We start from the raw sequence: 19,378 nt of genomic DNA, 5'->3' as shown, positions 1-19,378 counted from the left end.
TCAAGTCTTCTTGGGTATGACGCAAACTGTATTTGGGGAGTTTTTGGGAGTATTTGGGGAGTTTCTCCCATTCTTCTCTGCAGATCCTCTCAAGCTCTGTCAGGTTGGATGGGGAGTGTTGCTGCACAGCTATTTTCAGGTCTCTCCAGAGATGTTAGATTGGGTTCAAGTGCGGGTTCTGGCTGTGCCACTTAAGGACATTCAGAGACTTGTCCCGAAGCCACTCCTGCGTTGTCTTGGCTGTGTGCTTTGGGTTGTTGTCGGAAGGTGAACCTTCGCCCCAGTCCGAGGTCCTGAGCGCTGTAGAGCAGGTTTTAATCAAGGATCTCTCTGTACTTTGCTCCGTTCATCTTTCCCTTGATCCTCCCAGTCCCTCCTGCTGAAAAACACAACATGATGCTGCCACCACCATGCTTCACCGTGGAGTTGGTGCCAGGTTTCCTCCAGACATCGAGAATGCCAGATATCGAGTCTGGCATTCAGGCCAAAGTGTTCAATCTTGGTTTCATCAGACCAGAGAATCTTGTTTCTCATGGTCTGAGAGCCTTTAGGTACCTTTCGGCAAACTCCAAGTGGGCTGTTATGTGCCTTTTACTGAGGAGTGGCTTCCATCTGGTCACTCTACCATAAAGGCCTGATTGGTGGAGTGCTGCAGAGATGGTTGTCCTTCTGGAAGTTTCTCCCATCCCCACAGAAGAACTCTGGAGCTCTGTCAGAGTGAACATTAGGTTCTTGGTCTCCTCCCTCACCAAGGCCCTTCTCCCCTGATTGCTCAGTTTAGCCGGGCGGCCAGCTCTAGGAAGAGTCTTGGTAGTTCCAAATTTCTTCTATTTAAGAATGATAGAGGCTACTGTGTTCTTGGGTACCTTCAATGCTGCAGAAATGTTTTGGTACCCTTCCCCAGTTCTGTGCCTCGAAACAATCCTGTCTCTGAGCTCTACGGACAATTCCTTTGACCTCATGGTTTGGTTTTTGCTCTGCCATGCACTGTCAACTGTGGGACCTTATATAGACAGGTGTGTGCCTTTCCAAATCATGTCCAATCAATTGAATTTACCACAGGTGGACTCCAATCAAGTTGTAGAAACATCTCAAGGATGATCAACGTAAACAGGACGCACCTGAGCTCAATGTCAAGTCTCATAGCAAAGGGTCTGAATACTTATTTCAGTATTTCAGTAAAAAAAAAAGTTATACATTTGCAAAAAAGTCTAAAAACCTGTTTTCGCTTTGGCATTATGGAGTATTGTGTGTAGATTGATGAGGGGGGGGGGGGGGGAAATGATGTAGTCTATTTTAGAATAAGGCTGTAATGTAACAAAATGTGGGAAAAAACGTGAACTGACATGCACACGCACACACATACCCACACCTTTGTTTGACTCTGTGCTTTGTCCACAGTCCCTCTCACTATCTCTGCACATTAAACGTGAGGGGGGATCCCCCACCACTCCCCCCTGCCCACCTGAAGACCCCCACTCAGACAGATACCAGGTAGGCGCTTCACTACACACACACACACACACACACACACACACACACACACACACACACACACACACACACACACACACACACACACACACACACACACACACACACACACACACACACACACACACACACACACATTTGACAGTTCTTTTTATCTTCTCTTCTTATTGCACAGACGTTTCTTCGTGTGAGGACCAACAGACATACAAGACTGAATGGTATGTGGTCAGAAATAAATGTGATTTCAAAGAAGAGCTGTTTGTCGGTTCCGATGGGTGGGGTAGTTGGGTTGCTGCTTTTGCAATGGGGTATTTGGCTGTAAAATTATACTCAAAAGGCCAGTCATCGGGTAGGATATATTTATGGAGATTGTTAGAAGAGGCATTGAACTGGGGGCAACTGAGCAACCAGTCTGACTGTCCCTACAACTGTCACTGAGAGGAAGTGTCCATTTTTGACCTAGCACCAACACGAGCAGAGGATCTATTAACCCCTTGACCTTTCACCTCGTGATATGTTAACAGTCGATTACCTCCGCTGGTGCAGGTGCTACGCCAAACCCACCCCATTTCATCCCCACAACGAAACTCCCCAGACAGCACACAAACTGGTAAGAGGCACGAGCCACAATATGGCCGACTTTATACCCCAATAATTATATTGACAACTATTCTCACAGACATTTTTTTTTAAATAAATTATATATTTTGGGAAACAGACTTTCGATTTTTCAACCATAAACACAAAAATAATTTAGACGAGCAATGTTCCACATTGTAGCTCGTAGTCTGCTGATCGTTCGCCATATCTTTGCTGTGCAGTACACGTGTATAAGTAGTTACTTCTGAAACCATGGTTTGTCCAGTATCCAGTAGAGAAACCTACCTTTCCTCCTCCTCTATCTCCAACGTGAATAGGTCTCCGTTGGCTTTGTCGAGGTCTACTAGCTTTTATGACAGATTATACAGTACAGTATAATGAGTTTCTAAAGAGACGTCGGGGAGAAGATTGGCCTCCTCTAGCTGTTAGTTAATCAGCCTGTCTTTTTTTTTGTCCGTTTGACAAGAGCTGCGTCCCAAATGGCTCCCAAATGGCACCCTATTCCCTGTATAGTGTGCTACTTTTGACCAGATCCTCATGGGCCCTGGTCCAAAGTAGTGCACCATAAAGGGAATAGTTTGCCATTTGGGACACACCCGAGGCCCTCATCTATTACCATCTCCTTAACCCTCATTATCCGGGTGGGTCATGGTTAGTGGCTCTCTGTCCCTGGTGGCTACTGTCATCCTACTGAAATTACACTCTCCTAAAAGTTAATGTCCCCATAGGCAATCTGCAGTTAAGAAAACAATTAAAAAAAAAAAGAGAAGTCCACAGTTATTGTTCTACTGTGTTATGTTTCTTATTGTGTGTGTCATTTAGTGTGTGGGGGTAGGGTAGGGTGTGTGTGTGTGGGTGTGCGTGTGGGTGTGTGTGGTGGGTGGGTGGGCAGACGTATTTAACTATACTTGTGGGGACCAGAAGTCCCCAAAAGAATAGTAAACAAACACAAATGTTGACCAACTGGGGACATTTTGTTAGTCCCCACTATGTCAAATTCTATTTCTAGGGGGGTTTAGAGTTAAGGTTAGAATTAGTGTTGGGGTTAGAATTAGGTCTGGGGTTAGGTTTAGGAGCTAGGGTTAGGGTTAAGGTTAGGGCTAGTTTAAGGGTTAGATTTAGGATTAGGGGATAGGGAAAATAGGATTTTGAATGGGACTGCATTGTGTGTCCCCACAAGGTTAGTTATACAAGACTGTGTGTGCGTGCTTGTGCATGTATTTGTCTGTATTCCGGTCTATATTTATTATTAGGAGCGTCTTTCATGTTTACCCCCATTGTTAGAAAGCAGAAGCAATACCTCTCTACTTTACCTCCTTCCTTCGGGTCTTTATGTGGGTGTTTACTGTACCATGTGTTGCTCATTCACTCCAAATAAGGAGTTGTGCAGCCAATTGCTAATACTTAGCTCTACGGACATATTCTAGTTAACCCTCTCTGCATGTCTGTCTGTGTGGGTGCTCTTTCAGTCAGGATCGGCAAGCTGAAGAGGAGGAAAGCTGACGAAGTTCAGGTATATTCTTAAATAGTAACTGGCATTGTATTGTAGGCGACAGTAGCAAGTAGAAATGTATTGTCATGAGTGTTGTCCTGGATGCAAAACTGAGCAATTTCCTCTTAGATAGGCCAGCTGCAAAGTCAAAATTGGCATTATTGTACAAATTCATGAAAAAAAAAGTGCTTTTTGTTCTTAAATTAATGTAAGGGTTAGCCATTAGGGTTAGCAGGGTGGTTAAGGTTAGGGTTTGGTTTTCTAAGGTTGGCATGAATGATTCGGGAGACAGGCGCAGGAATGCGTAAAAGTCTTTTTTATTATAACCAAAATTACGGCGTGCCAAGGCACAGGGACGAATCCCAAACAAACACCTAACAAAAACACAGTGTTGAAACCCAAACAAAAGAGCGAGGTGTACCTTGAATAAGTAACACACGTGCACAATGCTTAACACACGGGATGAGACCGTAACCATCTGCAAAGTCCACAAAAAGCACAAAACACACAGCACAGATACTCACACACACCAACGGACATTTTAACAATAATCGACACCCCAATGGAAACCAAAGGGCACATAAACTCAGCAAAAAAATAAACGTCCTTTTCAGGACGCCTAAGCCAGTGCTACAGGGAGACAGGATGGACAGCTGATCGTCCTCGCAGTGGCAGACCACGTGTAACAAAACCTGCACAGGATCGGTACATCCGAACATCACATCAGCGGGACAGGTACAGGATGGCAACAACAACTGCCCGAGTTACACCAGGAATGAACAATCCCTCCATCAGTGCTCAGACTGTCCGCAATAGGCTGAGAGAGGCTGGATTGAGGGCCTGTAGGCCTGTTGTAAGGCAGGTCCTCACCAGACATCACCGGCAACAACGTCACCTGTGGGCTCAAATCCAGCAATTGGACCAGACAGGACTGGCAAAAAGTGCTCTTCACTGACGAGTCGCGGTTTTGTCTCACCAGGGGTGATGGTGGGATTCGCGTTTATTGTCGAAGGAATGATCGTTACACCGAGGCCTGTACTCTGGAGTGGGATCGATTTGGAGGTGGAGGGTCCATCATGGTCTGGGGCGGTGTCACAGCATCATCATCATCATCGTCATCATCGGACTTAGCTTGTTGTCATTGCAGGCAATCTCAATGCTGTGCGTTACAGGGAAGACATCCTCCTCCCTCATGTGGTACCCTTCCTGCAGGCTCATCCTGACATGACCCTCCAGCATGACAATGCCACCAGCCATACTGCTTGTTCTGTGCGTGATTTCCTGCAAGACAGGAATGTCAGTGTTCTGCCATGGCCAGCGAAGAGCCTGAGTCTCAATCCCATTGAGCACGTCTGGGACCTGTTGGATCGGAGGGTGAGGGCTAGGGCCATTCCCCACAGAAATGTCCAGGAACTTGCAGGTGTCTTGGTGGAAGAGTGGGGTAACATCTCACAGCAAGAACTGGCAAATCTGGTGCAGTCCATGAGGAGGAGATGCACTGCAGTACTTAATGCAGCTGGTGGCCACACCAGATACTGACTGTTAGTGTTACTTTTGACCCCCCCCCCCCTTTGTTCAGGGACACATTATTCCATTTCTGTTAGTCACATGTTTGTGGAACTTGTTCAGTTTATGTCTCAGTTGTTGAATCATGTTATGTTCATACAAATATTTACACATGTTAAGTTTGCTGAAAATAAACGCAGTTGACAGTGAGAGGACATTTCCTTTTTTGCTGAGTTTATATACAAATACAATCAGTGGGAATAGGGGCCAGGTGTGCGTAATGAATGATTTTATGACTTTTGTGACTGTGCCAGCTAGTGACCACTGCAAAGCTGCCTCCAGAACAAGATTCATGATACAAATGCTAACCTGCGCGACAGCAAGCCTAGCTATTTCTTGGCAGCCGTCATATTGTATACCGTACTGGATGTCTTAGAAAGATTGATGACGGATAGGTCAGGTGAATTGGTCCTGAAACAGGTTAAAAGAGTGTTGTGCCCATCTGTGCTTAAACCCCTGATATTGTTTGCTGCCCATTAGGCTCAGTGTGGCCATGTTTCTACTGTACCTTAGGTTACCCCTAGGAGATACATCAGTGACAACCAAGGGCTATGAGATATGCATTTGCGTTAGGCAAAAACAAAATGGTGTGTGTGTCTGTGAGTTTGTGTGTATGTGTCTGGCTGCGTGGCTTCATCATGCATACGTGTCTGTGTGTGTCTTTTCAGGACATTTTGGTGGACCTGGGAGGAGAGGGGGTGCAGTGGAGGGAGCGGAGGAGGTTACAGATGACATCCATGCTGGGGGGGTTTAAAGGTAACTGGGTGACCCTCTGACTGGGTCTTGGGTCTGGTGCACTGGGGTGGATAATGTGACTGGGTGGCGGTTAGAAAGACACTGGACCTTTCAGTCCAGATTATGCTGCAGTATCTATAAGGCTGAATTTGCGCTCCCTTACCTAAGAAAGCACTACCCTAAGTATATGGGTTGCAGATAGGATTCCAACATTTCCAGGTATTCCAGAAATCATATTCCCCTCCGAATTCCAGGAATCTTCTAACCAGGATGTCTGGAAAACCAGGGAATTTTGGGAACGTTCCCGGAATTCTTTAGGGGAGATACTGTAGGTGACATGGAGAAATCTCATGTGGTTTTCATAATTTACTACTGAAAATGGGTTTTCAAGTGTCACCTTTCAATGGCCTTAGACAGGCAAAAACAGCTCACCTCTCATTGGCCCTGAGCATCTGCTCTTAGCACTCAATAGTCAACATGACACCGTCTACCATGTGAGAATCTGCTAGGTGAAAGTGAGGATGCCAGAGAGGGTATGTCCCAAATGGCACCCTTTTCCCTTTACCGTGCAAAAGTAGTGCGCCATATAGGGAATAGAGTGCCATTTGGGATGGAGATAATAATGAGGCTCTCCTCAGGGTCGGTATTTGTGAGCAGCAGCACATCTAATGAGGGCCGCGGTGACAGTGATGCTGACCTGGACGTTGATGGAGACGACACCGCGGACTACGGAAGAGCACAGTATCCTTCTAATTGACCAATCTCCGAAATTCCACATGATTGACAAGAATGTGTCAGCATTGAAGAGGTTTACATTGTTGCACACAGAACAAATAATTCAACAAGGGAACAATGTGCCGTTGTTGAATGCAGCAACAGTCAGGCATAGAAAGAAGAAATGAACCTACGGTGAGAAATGCTGGACATCACAAAGTGCTCGTATTCCCCTCAATTGGAACATCCATTCGACCATGTATATTTCTATGGTTCCACTGCATGTATGTGTTTCCTTAGCCTGGTGATCCAGATATACAGAGGCAGACATCATCCCCTGTTCACAACGGGAGCCTGGGGAGGTGGAGGAGAGGAAAGCACTGAGGGGGGCTGTTTTAAAGTACGCACCATCACAGGCGGTACTTCCATGGCCTATGTTCCATCACTGCCTCATTTTTGTGTTGTTATTATTATCTGCATTAACTGTCTTATTAGTTGTAAATACGATCCTACTTTTGCTTCTCAGTGTTGGAACTCTGTCCAACAGAGTAACTCTGGAACATTCGAAATGGACAAATGAGGGTGAGAACAGCTACAGTATCAGTACATGTGGTTTCTCGATTGAGTTCATGTGTAGTACTTCATTAGTTGGATATGACACTTTTTCTCAATTGTGTACAAGTCATTTTTGGATCTGTGTTGAAATGTATCTAAAGCAGAACAGCAATGATCAAATACACTTACACAACTTTTGATCATTTTCTTGCCTTGGTTCCCCGACTTGCATATCTTAGACCACCTTTTGCAAACCATTAAATACAAATGTCAGCATTGAATGCAAAATTCGCTGTTAGAGCTACAATGTGTCACTTTTTGGGCGGCCCGACCAAATTCACATAGAAATGAGAGTTATAGATCTCTCGTTGTCATTGAAAGCGAGTCTAAGAAGCGGTAGGTATGTTCGATGTTCGCTATTTCTATGCGTCCCGTTCTTTAGTTCACGTTTTTTGACTTTCAAATAGCTAAAAATACAAGATTTTTTTGGTTTAGATGGTACAATTATACTCTATACAATGACTGCTTGTTTTGTCACATAAACTGAAATTAGGCGAACTATTAGAATTTTAGCAACCAGGAAATGGCGGATCGATTCCTGCGTATTGCACCTTTAAGTGTTTTCGTCACAGAATATTAACACATTGTTTTCATCAGAAGAGAAATGTGTGCAATTGTGTTCATTGTTTCCGTCAATCAGTAAATACTACTGTACAAAATTCTAAGTCATCCCATCAGTGCCATAGCATGTACAGTACATGGAAAGATCTAGTCAATGGGGACAGACTTATTGCTATGATTTTTTACAATATTGCGGACATGGAGAGTTGCAGAGAATGAAATTGGGCTACGTCTAAGTAACTTTGGGTGATCATCTCAAACATTGGACCTTCTATTATAGAGCTTGGGATTTAGGCCTATACATTCATATCAGCTGTGTTCCTCCATTCCTTATTTCTGTTGTGTTTCTGTGCACCAATGGAAAGTCTCCAAAACGATGAGCAAACCAACCTTCGTATTGAATACATAGAATTGGATTGTGATGATACCGATGAATGAATCCTATTTTTATTTTTTACCTGGAGTAATACTTGATTCGATGTGTATGAAATTGTTTGGTGAAATATGCATAAAAGGAGAGTACCTTTGGATCGTTTTACTTCGGATTATGAGGATTTGCTGACTGCACAGAAAATGTGTTGATCTACTGGGATTTCTAAAACAGACTAACTTTCTGTTTCCTCTGCTTGGACTCGAGATTTAAGTAGCTATTGATGCGGTAATCTTTTTTGCAGGCAGTCGTGTTCTTTCGATGAATGCATTTGCAATTTTGATGCTATAATATCGTTCTGATGAATGTATTTCTGTTTTGAGAAGGCAACCACATTTTGAAAACGCATTTACTGTTTTGCGAAAGGCCACAGAGTTCTGTGTCTTGTGGACTCTGTTTTTGAAAATCAACAACATTGTTCCCCAAAAAAATGCTTGTACGTGATTGAGAAGAACTGTAATGATTGGGGGGTGTCCCAATTTAAAATGATAGTCCTCTTTTGCTACAGGATGTCCATCCACCAGCAACGGAGAACGCAACAAACTGGACAACAGCATAATCTGCCTACACAGGACCTGTAAAAACAGTGACATCGAGACGTAAGTTCTGAAAATAAAATTGTGAAAATGTTCCACATTACCATTAACTACGTGGTACTGTAAACCGTCCCAGAAATCCCAACCTAAACTCTATCTTTCCCCTAAGCTCATCTATAAATCAAGCTCAACTCATAGAGGACGACTGGTGGTGACTGAGTGTGTATGAATGTGAGTGTGCCTGTGTGTCTGTGTGTGTGGTACTTGCCCTCCCCCTCTCTCAGCACTGTTTTCTCTTCCCATGATAAATGAGACAGTGAATGCTGGCAATGTGACTGCTCCTAAAATTCATTCTCTATGTACATGTCTACCAGCTAATCATTTCATCCGTCTTCGATTTATAAATGACTCTGGCCTCTTCTTCTCCTGTCACTCCCTTCCTCTCTCTCACTGTATGTGTGTGTGTGTGTGTGTGTGTGTGTGTGTGTATGTGTGTGTGTGTGTGTGTGTGTGTGTGTGTGTGTGTGTGTGTGTGTGTGTGTGTGTGTGTGTGTGTGTGTGTGTGTGTGTGTGTGTGTGTGTGTGTGTGTGTGTGTGTGTGTGTGTGTGTGTTCAGGGTCTCTGAGGATTCGGCACTCACGACACTCGATGCACTAAAAACTCGGATACGAGACCTAGAGAAGCAGATGTCCAGAGGAGACAGATACAAATGTCTCATCTGTATGGTGAGTGTATGGCCTGAATCCCAGCCTGTTTGTGCTGTCTTGCCAACTCCTTGTTACTCATTATCATTGTTTATCTTGACAATGAACAATTGAGTTGGATGAGAGCACAAAGACGTCTGGGATCCAGGCTAGTTGGTATAGCAGCACTGGGAGGAATCTAGTTCAACGGATGTACTGAATTGTATACTGATAACCTTTCATTGAACTAATTAAACACACTATGAGACCCAAAGTAAGCACATTCCAATTGAACAATTGATTTAATTTAACCTTTGAGGAATGTATCACAGCTACTCTGCATAAATATTCAGAAAATTGAGCTCCGGTGCATCCTGTTTCCATTGATCATCCTTGAGATGTTTCTACAACTGATTGGAGTCCACCTGTCATAAATTAAATTGATTGGAAAGGCACACACCTGTCTATATAAGGTCCCACAGTTGACAATGCATGTCAGAGCAGAAGCCAAGCCATGAGGTCAAAGGACTTGTCCGTAGAGCTCCGACACAGGTTTGCGTCGAGGCACAGGTCTGGGGAAGGGTAGTGGAAATGTTCTGCAGCATTGAAGGTCCCCAAGAACACAGTGGCCTCCATCATTCTTAAATGGAAGAAGTTTGGAACCACCAAGACTCTTCCTAGAACTGTCCGCCCGGCCAACCTGAGCAATCGGGGGAGATGGCCTTGATCAGGTAGGTGACCAAGAACCCGATGGTCACTCTGACAGAGCTCCAGAGTTCTTGTGTGGAGATGGGAGAACCATCGAGAAGGACAACCATCTCTGCAGCTCTTCACCTATCAGGCCTTTATGGTAGAGTGACCAGACGGAAGCCACTCCTCAGTAAAAGGCACATAACAGCCTGCTTGGAGTTTGAGAAAATGCACCTAAACGACTCTCAGACCATGAGAAACAAGATTCTCTGGTCTGATGAAACCAAGATTGAACTCTTTGGCCTGAATGCCAAGCGTCACGTCTGGAGAAAACCTGGCACCATCCCTACTGTAAAGCATGGTGGTGGCAGCATCATGCTGTGGGGATGTTTTTCAGCATTGGGGACTGGGAGACTAGTCAGGATCGAGGGAAAGATGAACGGAGCAAAGTACAGAGAGATCCTTGATGAAAACCTTACTCTACAGCGCTCAGGACCTCAGACTGGGGCGAAGGTTCACCTTCCAACAGGACAACGAACCTAAGCACACTGCCAAGAAAACGCAGGAGTGGCTTCAGGACAAGTCTCTGAATGTCTTTGAGTAGCCCAGCCAGAGCCTGCACTTGAACGCGATCGAACATCTCTGGAGAGACCTGAAAATAGCTGTGCAGCAACGCTCCCCCATCCACCCTGACAGAGATTGAGAGGATCTGCAGTGAAGAATGGGAGAAACTCCCCAAATACAGGCGTGCCAAGGTTGTAGCGTCATACCCAAGAAGACTCGAGGCTGTAATTACTGCAAAATGCACTTCAACAAAGTACTGAGTAAAGGTCTGAATATGTGATGTTGTGATAATGTGATATTTCAGTGTTTCATTTTTGATACATTTTAAACAAACCTAAAACCCAGTTTTTGTTTTGTCATTATGGGGTATTGTGTGTAGATTGATGAGGGGGGAAAACGATTTAATTCATTTTAGAACAAGGCTGTAACGTAACAAAATGTGGAAAAAGTCAAGGGGTAGCTGTTTCATCCATCCTAGCTACTTAACTCCTCCATCCACTCATCCATCCTCTCAAGCCGCACTAATACAGCAGATACAGACACGTAGCGCCATCTAGTGACAGCTGTCTCCCATTTAATCAGAGCGGGAACAGGACAGAATGTGGAATGTGTTTTACTGTGCAGCACTGTAATCGCATACTGTTTCTCTCTCTGTCTGTATGTCTGTCTGTGTGCCTGTCCCTATAGGACACATATACTACGCCCCTCACCTCCATCCAGTGCTGGCACGTCCACTGTGAGGAGTGCTGGCTCCGCACACTGGTAAGAATAAAGAAAAACGGAAAGAAATCCTGTCAGATAATGCTAAGCTAAGGAGCATGATATTAGAAATATTACATACAACAAATGGTATTTCTGTCAAGCAGTCACACATGGCTGTGTTTTGTCTTCTAGGGGGCTAAGAAGCTTTGTCCACAGTGTAACACCATAACTTCACCTGGGGACCTGAGACGGGTGTATCTGTAACCCGGCGGGGCCAGTGAAGCACAGACCTTTGAGGGGGACATAAGGGCAGCTGGCCTGTCAGAAATCACCCTTGTCTTTGCACCTTAACCTATCCCCCCCACCCACCTTCCGAACTGAGTAGGGGCGCACCTCATGAATAGATGGTACCCATGACTGGGTATTGCACAACGATCAGTCCTCATGTCCTTTGACGTTTTAGGTTTGACATTTCACCTTTGGTTTGCCCAGCTGGATGGTGTTCGTTTGTACCGAGCTCACCTCCACCTTTAGTGAGCCAGGACAGTTCTAAGAGGAGGACTCTGTGCTCAATCCATTAATCACCATAAGGTATATACGTAAATGAAATAAATGACAAGAACTGAAGTATTCTCAGCGCTCAGGCACTGAAAGAAAGCTTTCAGATGGATTTAGATCACTCTGGACTATTATAATATTCTGTATACTCTTTTTAGAAATAATAGTTGTCTGTTTTTATCAAGATAAAGCACATGTAAATAGTTTTGTGTATGTTTTCAATTGTGTATGTGAAAAAGATTAACACTCCCGTTGTGTTTACGGTCATGTTCTTATAAAGTCATGCTTTTTGGTTAGTTAGGGTGGGAGGAAAGTGTGAACATAGCAATTGTCATATTTTGAGATTTAATTATTTTGTGTTTGTCGTTTAGGTTGTGTTTCTTTGTACAGGAGTACAAAGTGTAATTAATCAATGTTACAAAAAAACAATGTGTCTTTAAAAAAGATGGTTATTGCATAAATATATATCAAAAAAATATCTACACTAACGATATCATTGAAAAACATTTATTCCACTGATTTTTGATTTAGGCCCAGATTCAATCTGATCGAGGGTTATAGGCACTGCGACGTTTAAAGGCAATGTTCCCGTGTTCGCATAGATCCCATTCACGGTAAAGCTGCATGTGTCGGCTCAAATTGGAAATTGACTTTAAAAGCTGCAATGCCTATAACCCACGATCGGATTTAATCCCGGCCTTAGAGTCAATGTGTGTACAATGTTAAAGATCAAAACCATAATCTCGCTTTTACACTTTATAATAACTGTCATGAATACCGGTAAACAATTATAAATGCTTATACATGTTTAAATGCTTTGTAAATTATTATTGTTACGCTTATGAATTGTACTTTTACAAAAAAATGAAATACTTATTTAGTTCATAAATAGTTCCTTCATTCTTATTCATGAAAGTTTTTATAAAGTTTTACCAAAGTCTCTTGATCTAAATGATGTTCACAGTTCGATGATATAGTTCTGACCTGTTGCCCTTATCTATGGTGTGATTTGTTCCATCATAAAAAGCCAAGCAGCTCCTTGCATGTTGATCTGTCCGGTCCGGAGCCTTGATATACTGTATGTCTATGCAATTGTCCTTTAAGAAACAAATGGGTTACTTCAGGATTAGTCCAGGTCAGGTCAGGTCAAGACTAAGCCATTAAATCCTATTATTCAGAGCTTTTTTTCATGTTCTGACCGCCCACTGTTCCTGCCAAGACAAAGGATATGAGCTAAGGAGTCTGACCTGGTAGGGCAGTAGGGTGGGATGGACAGAGAGCGAATGAAGCCAGAGGGGGGGGGGACTATTTCCATGGGCTGAGTAGAGTAAAAGTGGAGTCTTCACAATGACGCATCAGTATTGTCAGGACCCATCCTCTATATGCCAGGGATGTCAAACTCAATTCCCGGGAAAAGCTATTTGTCTACTGGTTGTTGTTATCACCTAGACCTAGACAACCAGGTAGTTCCTAACTTATCAATTCCTTAATTAATCAATTAACTACAAGGGAGGAGCGAGAAAAAAAACGCAGACACTCTGCCCTCCAGGAATTGAGTTAGATGCCAGTGTCACATGTAATAACACATGTCATACCATCACCTCACCTGAGACGGGTGGGGGACCCGAGGGGAAGGAGCATCTGGACTGGGACTGTTATGATGACCATTTACCAGCGGTCACGAGTCACGAGCGCAGTCAAATTCCACGTGGCCGTTTATTCACGGTAACTAGGCTTCTGCAAGCTCTGATGCTGCTGATGGTCATTAGTAGCCTACCAAACTGCCTGGTACTCAGCACTCTATTGTCCCTCGAATCACTCTGACATCAATGCGAATCTATTCAAAAATCTAAATCAAAACACTTCATATTTATTTCTTAACTTTCCTAGTATTAAGCACATTGCTTCTCTTTACAACAGGAGTACAGCCTACCTGGCCTGCATGAAAATGAACCACGGGAAAAGCGTCCTCCATTCGCTATTTAAGTGCATAGATTACATATATTTTCCCCCCTGCTCCGTTTCAAGACGGTGCATGATAATGGTCCATTGTAAATCAAAACAAAATTCACACATATATTATTTAGTATGTGTAAAGAAAATATTAAATCAAGATTAGTCTGATGGGTGACAATATTAGCCTATCACTTGTGAATGGTGTATTATCACTTGTGAATGATGCCCTGCTTGTGTGCAGTACGGTAAGAAACAGCTCATGCCTTTTTTTGAGGGACTTTTTCAAATCATAGTTGCACACCTCATGTAAGCCTAGCCCGTAGGCCTGTATGTTTTGAATAAGGTTTGTATCACAATTAAAGCGGCCAAATAACGTCTTAAAATTAAGCACATTCATCCGCTTTCCAACCGGTGCAGAGCCTAACTGGCATACATAGGTGGTGAGTTTGGGGATGATAATTTTCACCATAAAAATGCACCTTTATAATAAAGCATTACATGCATAACCGCATTTGAGGTCACTTTTGAGAATGGTGTTCTCCCGCTAGTTGATAGCATTTTGGAACATTCACGCTGATAGCCTTCTGCCTTGTGCACATTGCTGCGTTAAAAATGTGAAGAAATAGCCTAACAGTTCATCAACATTTTAAGCTAAACGTTCTGATCTGTTGCATCAGCCTCATTGCTTTCAACTTATTTTTTATGCTAGTGGTTGTATTAACTTGGGATCTATCGCGTCCCACAACTGTCTCAGACTATGTTTTAAATATTTATTTCTCACAGAGATTCTAATTAACCAATAGAATAGGTCAACTTTTGTACTATAGAGGATAGTCGATTGACATAGGCTAGTGCTTTTGTTGTCTGTTAGGCCTCCTCATCTTGTTGGCTGACGAAAAGTAAATGTGGACAGTTCTTCCAACATCTTCAATATGCACCCCGGAATTTGCAGTTGCTTCCCCAATGTTTGTCTGCACTTGTAGACTGTGAGAAGGACCTGATCACGTGACGGGCATTGGCTAATAAGAATTGAGATATCTGAGAGAGCCATGTGAGTGAGAGGTGAGAGGAGCACGCAGTCGGGAGAAGGGAATTATAATGATTATATTCAGCCACCGGCCGCAAAAGGCATGGATTTCTTTTTTGCGGGCATTACAGCCACACAAAGGGGATGCAGCCGGGAAATTCGAGGAATTATCAAGTGCTTGCCAAATTGTGAATGAGAGACTGATGAAGTGTGTGCAAACAAAGCAGTGTTCATGCTTTTCAAACAATTTTTTTCAAATGATCATTAGAGTCTGATCATGCAGCCTTAGAATGTATTAAAAATCTAAACATATAGCCTAACGCTTGTATCACAGCTAAAGTTGCAGAAATAACTCTAAATTAAGTATATAGGAGGGCCTGTTTCTTTGTTAACTGCTCAACACTGAATAGCTGTATGTGCGCACTCCGTCAACTCGTTTGGAGAAAATATCCTTTGTATTTTATTCGGCTATGTTCAATTGTATTCTTCATACTATAAAATAATGCCACGGAATTCTAAGCAAATCTTTTCTGCTAAATGAAGTAGTGTAGACTACAGCCATATGTGTCACACCCTGAACTGTTTCTCCTGTCTTGTGATTGCCTCTAACCCCCAACAGGTGTCTCCCATTACCTCATGTACTTATACCTGTGTTTTCTGTTTGTCTGTTGCCAGTTCGCCTACCAGCGTGTTCCCGTGTGTCCTGTGCTCTAGTTTGAGCTTTTTCTAGTCTTCCCAGTTCTGACCTTTCTGCCTGTCCTGACCCTGCCTGCAGTCCTGTACCTGCCTGACTCTGATTTGGATTACGACTCTTTGCCTGCCTTGACCTACCGATTGCCTGCACCTTGTACTGTAATAAACTCTGAGACTCTTACTATCTGCCTCCTGTGTCTGCATCTGGGTCTTAGCCTGTTCCTCACCTCCCCTGGTCCCATATATCCTTGGACTTCGTCACAGGTCTCCCTCCGTCAGATGGCAACACCACCATCCTTACGGTGGTGGATAGGTTTTCCAGAGCCGCCCATTTTATCCCCCTTCCTAAGTTACCCTCAGCTAAGGAGACGGCCCAACTCAGGACGTCTTCCGGATCCATGGACTTCTGGTCGACATGGTCTCCGATCGCGGTCCTCAGTTCTCATCCCGGATCTGAAAGGCGTTGTGCACCCTTACTGGGTCGTCAGCCAGCCTGTCCTCTGGTTTTGAACGGCCAGTCAAAGCGAGCCAATCAGGACCTGGAAACGAGAGCCCGGGCCGCTCTTCTCAAGAACATCCCCAGGTATCAACGACAGGCGGACCACCACCGGACCCCTGCTCACCGCTACCGTCTTGGGCAGAGGGTATGGCTTTCCACTCTGGATCTGCCCCTCCGGGTGGAGTCCCACAAACTTTCCCCCCGTTTTATCGACCCTTTCCCCATTTCTAAGGCCCTTGGCCCCTCTGTTGTTCGCCTTCTGTTGCCCCGCACCCTTCGTCTACATCCCACTTTCCATTATCTAGGATTACACCCCTGTCCCACAGCCCTTTGTCTCCTGTTTCCGGGCCCAGACCTCTCCCGCCGCCTTGTCAACGGCCATCCGGCGTAAACAGCCACCTGAGTGTTCGACGTCGAAGCAGGGGATTCCAGTACCTGATTGACTGGGAGGGTTATGGCCCGGAGGAGAGGTGTTGGGTCCCCGCCAGGAATATCCTGGACCCAGCCCTCATCGCCGACTTCCGCTGTCAACACCCCAGTCAACCAGGTATGTCCCAGGGTAGGATGCCAAGTTGCGCCCTTAGGGGGTTACAGTCACACCATGATCTGTTTCACCTGCCTTGTGATTGTCTCCAACCCCCAACAGGTGTCTCCCATTACCTCATGTGTATTATACCTGCATTTTCTGTTTGTCTGTTGCCTTGTCCCGTCAAGCCCTACCAGCGTGTTCCTGTGTTTCCTGTGCTCTCGTTTTAGCTTTTTCTAGTCTTCCCAGTTCTGACCTTTCTGCCTGTCCTGACCCTGCCTGCCGTCCTGTACCTGCCTGACTCTGATTTGGATTACGACTCTTTGCCTGCCTTGAGCTACCGATTGCCTGCCCCTTGTACTGTAATAAACTCTGAGACTCGTACTATCCGCCTCCTGTGTCTGCATCTGGGTCTTAGCCTGAGCTGTGATAATATGGCATAGCCAGATCAGGACCTAGCATAAGGACAACTCAGAGTGTGCAATTATGTTCTTCTGAAATAGACTACATTTTCTTCATATCATGTTTCTTTAGACCTGTCTAAAATAAATAATGGATTTATTGTAAAAGTGTAGGCTATATTACATGGATTTATAATACTTTTTAAAATGTAGATGGCTATGCATGGAAGGCTATGCATGGAAGCTAGGAGATGCTAAATGTGTTTATGTTAATAACGGTAAATTACCGTGATACCGGCAGTTATTTGCTTGACAATCACCCGACTGACAAAATGTCAAGACCGCCACAACCCTAATCTGGACCCATCCTCTATGTGAGACCAGTGTTGCATGTAACACCAACCATGCCAGGACAGCCACCTCTCACTTACAGACTGCAAATCTACTAGATCAAACAAGCTCTCTATCTCTTGACTGTGTCTGTGTATACTAAAGTGGATGATGGTGTGGCCTTTTGTTCCCCTTAGTCACATTTCCTCCTCATTAAGAAGTTTATCATTAAACAGGGTTTGGTAGCCAAGAGCGGAGGACGACAACCTGATTGACCAGTGATACATTGTGACAAATCAGGAAAAAACGGAGCCGAGAAGCCAACAGAACCAGTCCTTGTCACATGACTTGAAGTAATTAAGGCGCTACCTGTTCGGACGGCTCAGATAAACAAGGCCAGCATGCGATTGGCTGATGAGCTGACGGGAGGAGGTGGTAATTGAGGCTGTCAGTAAGCTGTCTATGTCAATCAGTCTGACACACACCTACCAACAACTGACACACACACACCCAGGTAAAGCTCTCTCCTCTGTCCCAATCCCTCCGAGACATCCTCTCTACAGCCACACAGTACAGCCACTGAGATAAGGTAAGACAAACATTCAACTTTAAAGATGTAAGAAAGACATAGCTAATATACAGTAGGACATAGCTAATATACAGTAGGACATAGCTAATATACAGTAGGACATAGCTAATATACAGTAGGACATAGCTAATATACAGTAGGACATAGCTATTATACAGTACATCAAGTTGAAACTGAGGTCTGTCTTCAGTAATCAATGTAACCTGGCAATTACTTAATGTACAACTAACTGCTTTTTATGGACTCCACATCGACATTTGGAATTCATTAACAAGTGTGCAGTCCTTGAATGTTATTTTGTTGCGGTGCTTGGAGATTATAAATTGTACGCGTTAGTAGGATTCCCCTGAAATATTGACAACGTATATTTGAACAGGTTATACAATGATTAGATCTAACATCAGTAACAGCTACAGTATGTTGTCTTTGTGAAGTTGAGTCATCTTAAGGGGTAGACAATAGACCCTTAACTCATTTATTCAATTATGGCCGGTCTGGTCTGTTGTTTTCATGAAATGCCCAACTAAGGTCAGCAGACAGGAATCTGGGGTTGTGATGGTTCAATGATCTGCGGATCTCTTAGAGTTACGTCTGGTATACACTCCAATGAAATAAGTAAAGAGTTTGACAGCCTTGAGTGTGTTCTCCCAGGAAACATCCTTGAATGGTCACGACCTCATTGATATAGGGAGTCAAACAGGACTCGAAATAGGTCAGATTGGCTGATTAGCCACTGAGTCTAAAGTCAGCAAGAACATCCTTTCACCAATAGGATGAAGAGCTTCAGACATTACCTCCAGTGTTTTGCCACCACTACTGACTGACTTGAAACGCACCTATTTGAACATGGTGTATATCTGGGAATATCCTTATTGTCCGAGTCACAATAGACAAAACAATAGGCCTTTCTTCTGGCAGATACACTGTAAGGGTGTTGACCCAGCTCTGTACCTGATGATCCATTTGGACCAGTTCCTATGCGATCATCCTCATTGACCTGGATTGACTTAATTAAAAGGCCTTTTTAAATGCACCTCGAGAGCGTGGCATCTGTTTGTAGTGGCCCGTGAAATATAGGCCTAATCCCTCTTACAAGGTCCTATCATCCAACCTGCTCCATCAAATCACATGTCTACCCATTTGTATAATGTTGAGTTGGGCTATTGCTGATGTGATGAATTTGTTGTGAACCTAATGTTGGTTTCGTGGAAAATTATTGCATAATTCCCATAGGGCTGACAGAGTGTTACCGGAATAGCTGCACATCTCTGATCTAAATGAAAGTAGTGATTATGACCACCTAGCTAGATTAAACACCCAGGGGTAGAAAATGCAATTTCTCTTAAGGTTTTTGTGGGTTTTGTGTTTGACCCTTTAATTGACACTCATTGTGTGGTCCTAATGTGCAGTCACATGT

The 19,378-nt window shown here is 44.0% G+C and overlaps 1 protein-coding gene across 1 annotated transcript in view; it reads left to right on the top strand.

The window, feature by feature from the left end:
• LOC139540730 (E3 ubiquitin-protein ligase RNF220-like) overlaps positions 1 to 12,880 on the top strand; it is a 51,984-nt gene extending 39,104 nt beyond the window's left edge. Inside the window, exons 5-15 of the mRNA XM_071344647.1 lie at positions 1,402 to 1,494; positions 1,670 to 1,712; positions 3,564 to 3,607; positions 5,821 to 5,908; positions 6,526 to 6,628; positions 6,915 to 7,001; positions 7,128 to 7,183; positions 8,716 to 8,806; positions 9,360 to 9,468; positions 11,368 to 11,442; positions 11,575 to 12,880. Coding sequence (XP_071200748.1) covers positions 1,402 to 1,494; positions 1,670 to 1,712; positions 3,564 to 3,607; positions 5,821 to 5,908; positions 6,526 to 6,628; positions 6,915 to 7,001; positions 7,128 to 7,183; positions 8,716 to 8,806; positions 9,360 to 9,468; positions 11,368 to 11,442; positions 11,575 to 11,646 — 861 coding nt within the window. The 3' untranslated portion in view covers positions 11,647 to 12,880. The remainder of the gene's footprint in view (positions 1 to 1,401; positions 1,495 to 1,669; positions 1,713 to 3,563; positions 3,608 to 5,820; positions 5,909 to 6,525; positions 6,629 to 6,914; positions 7,002 to 7,127; positions 7,184 to 8,715; positions 8,807 to 9,359; positions 9,469 to 11,367; positions 11,443 to 11,574) is intronic.
• Positions 12,881 to 19,378: the final 6,498 nt, after the last annotated feature.

The sequence above is a fragment of the Salvelinus alpinus genome, chromosome 16 (genome assembly GCF_045679555.1).
Source record: "Salvelinus alpinus chromosome 16, SLU_Salpinus.1, whole genome shotgun sequence".
NCBI lineage: Eukaryota > Metazoa > Chordata > Actinopteri > Salmoniformes > Salmonidae > Salvelinus > Salvelinus alpinus.
This window is presented reverse-complemented; position numbering and strand designations above follow the sequence as displayed.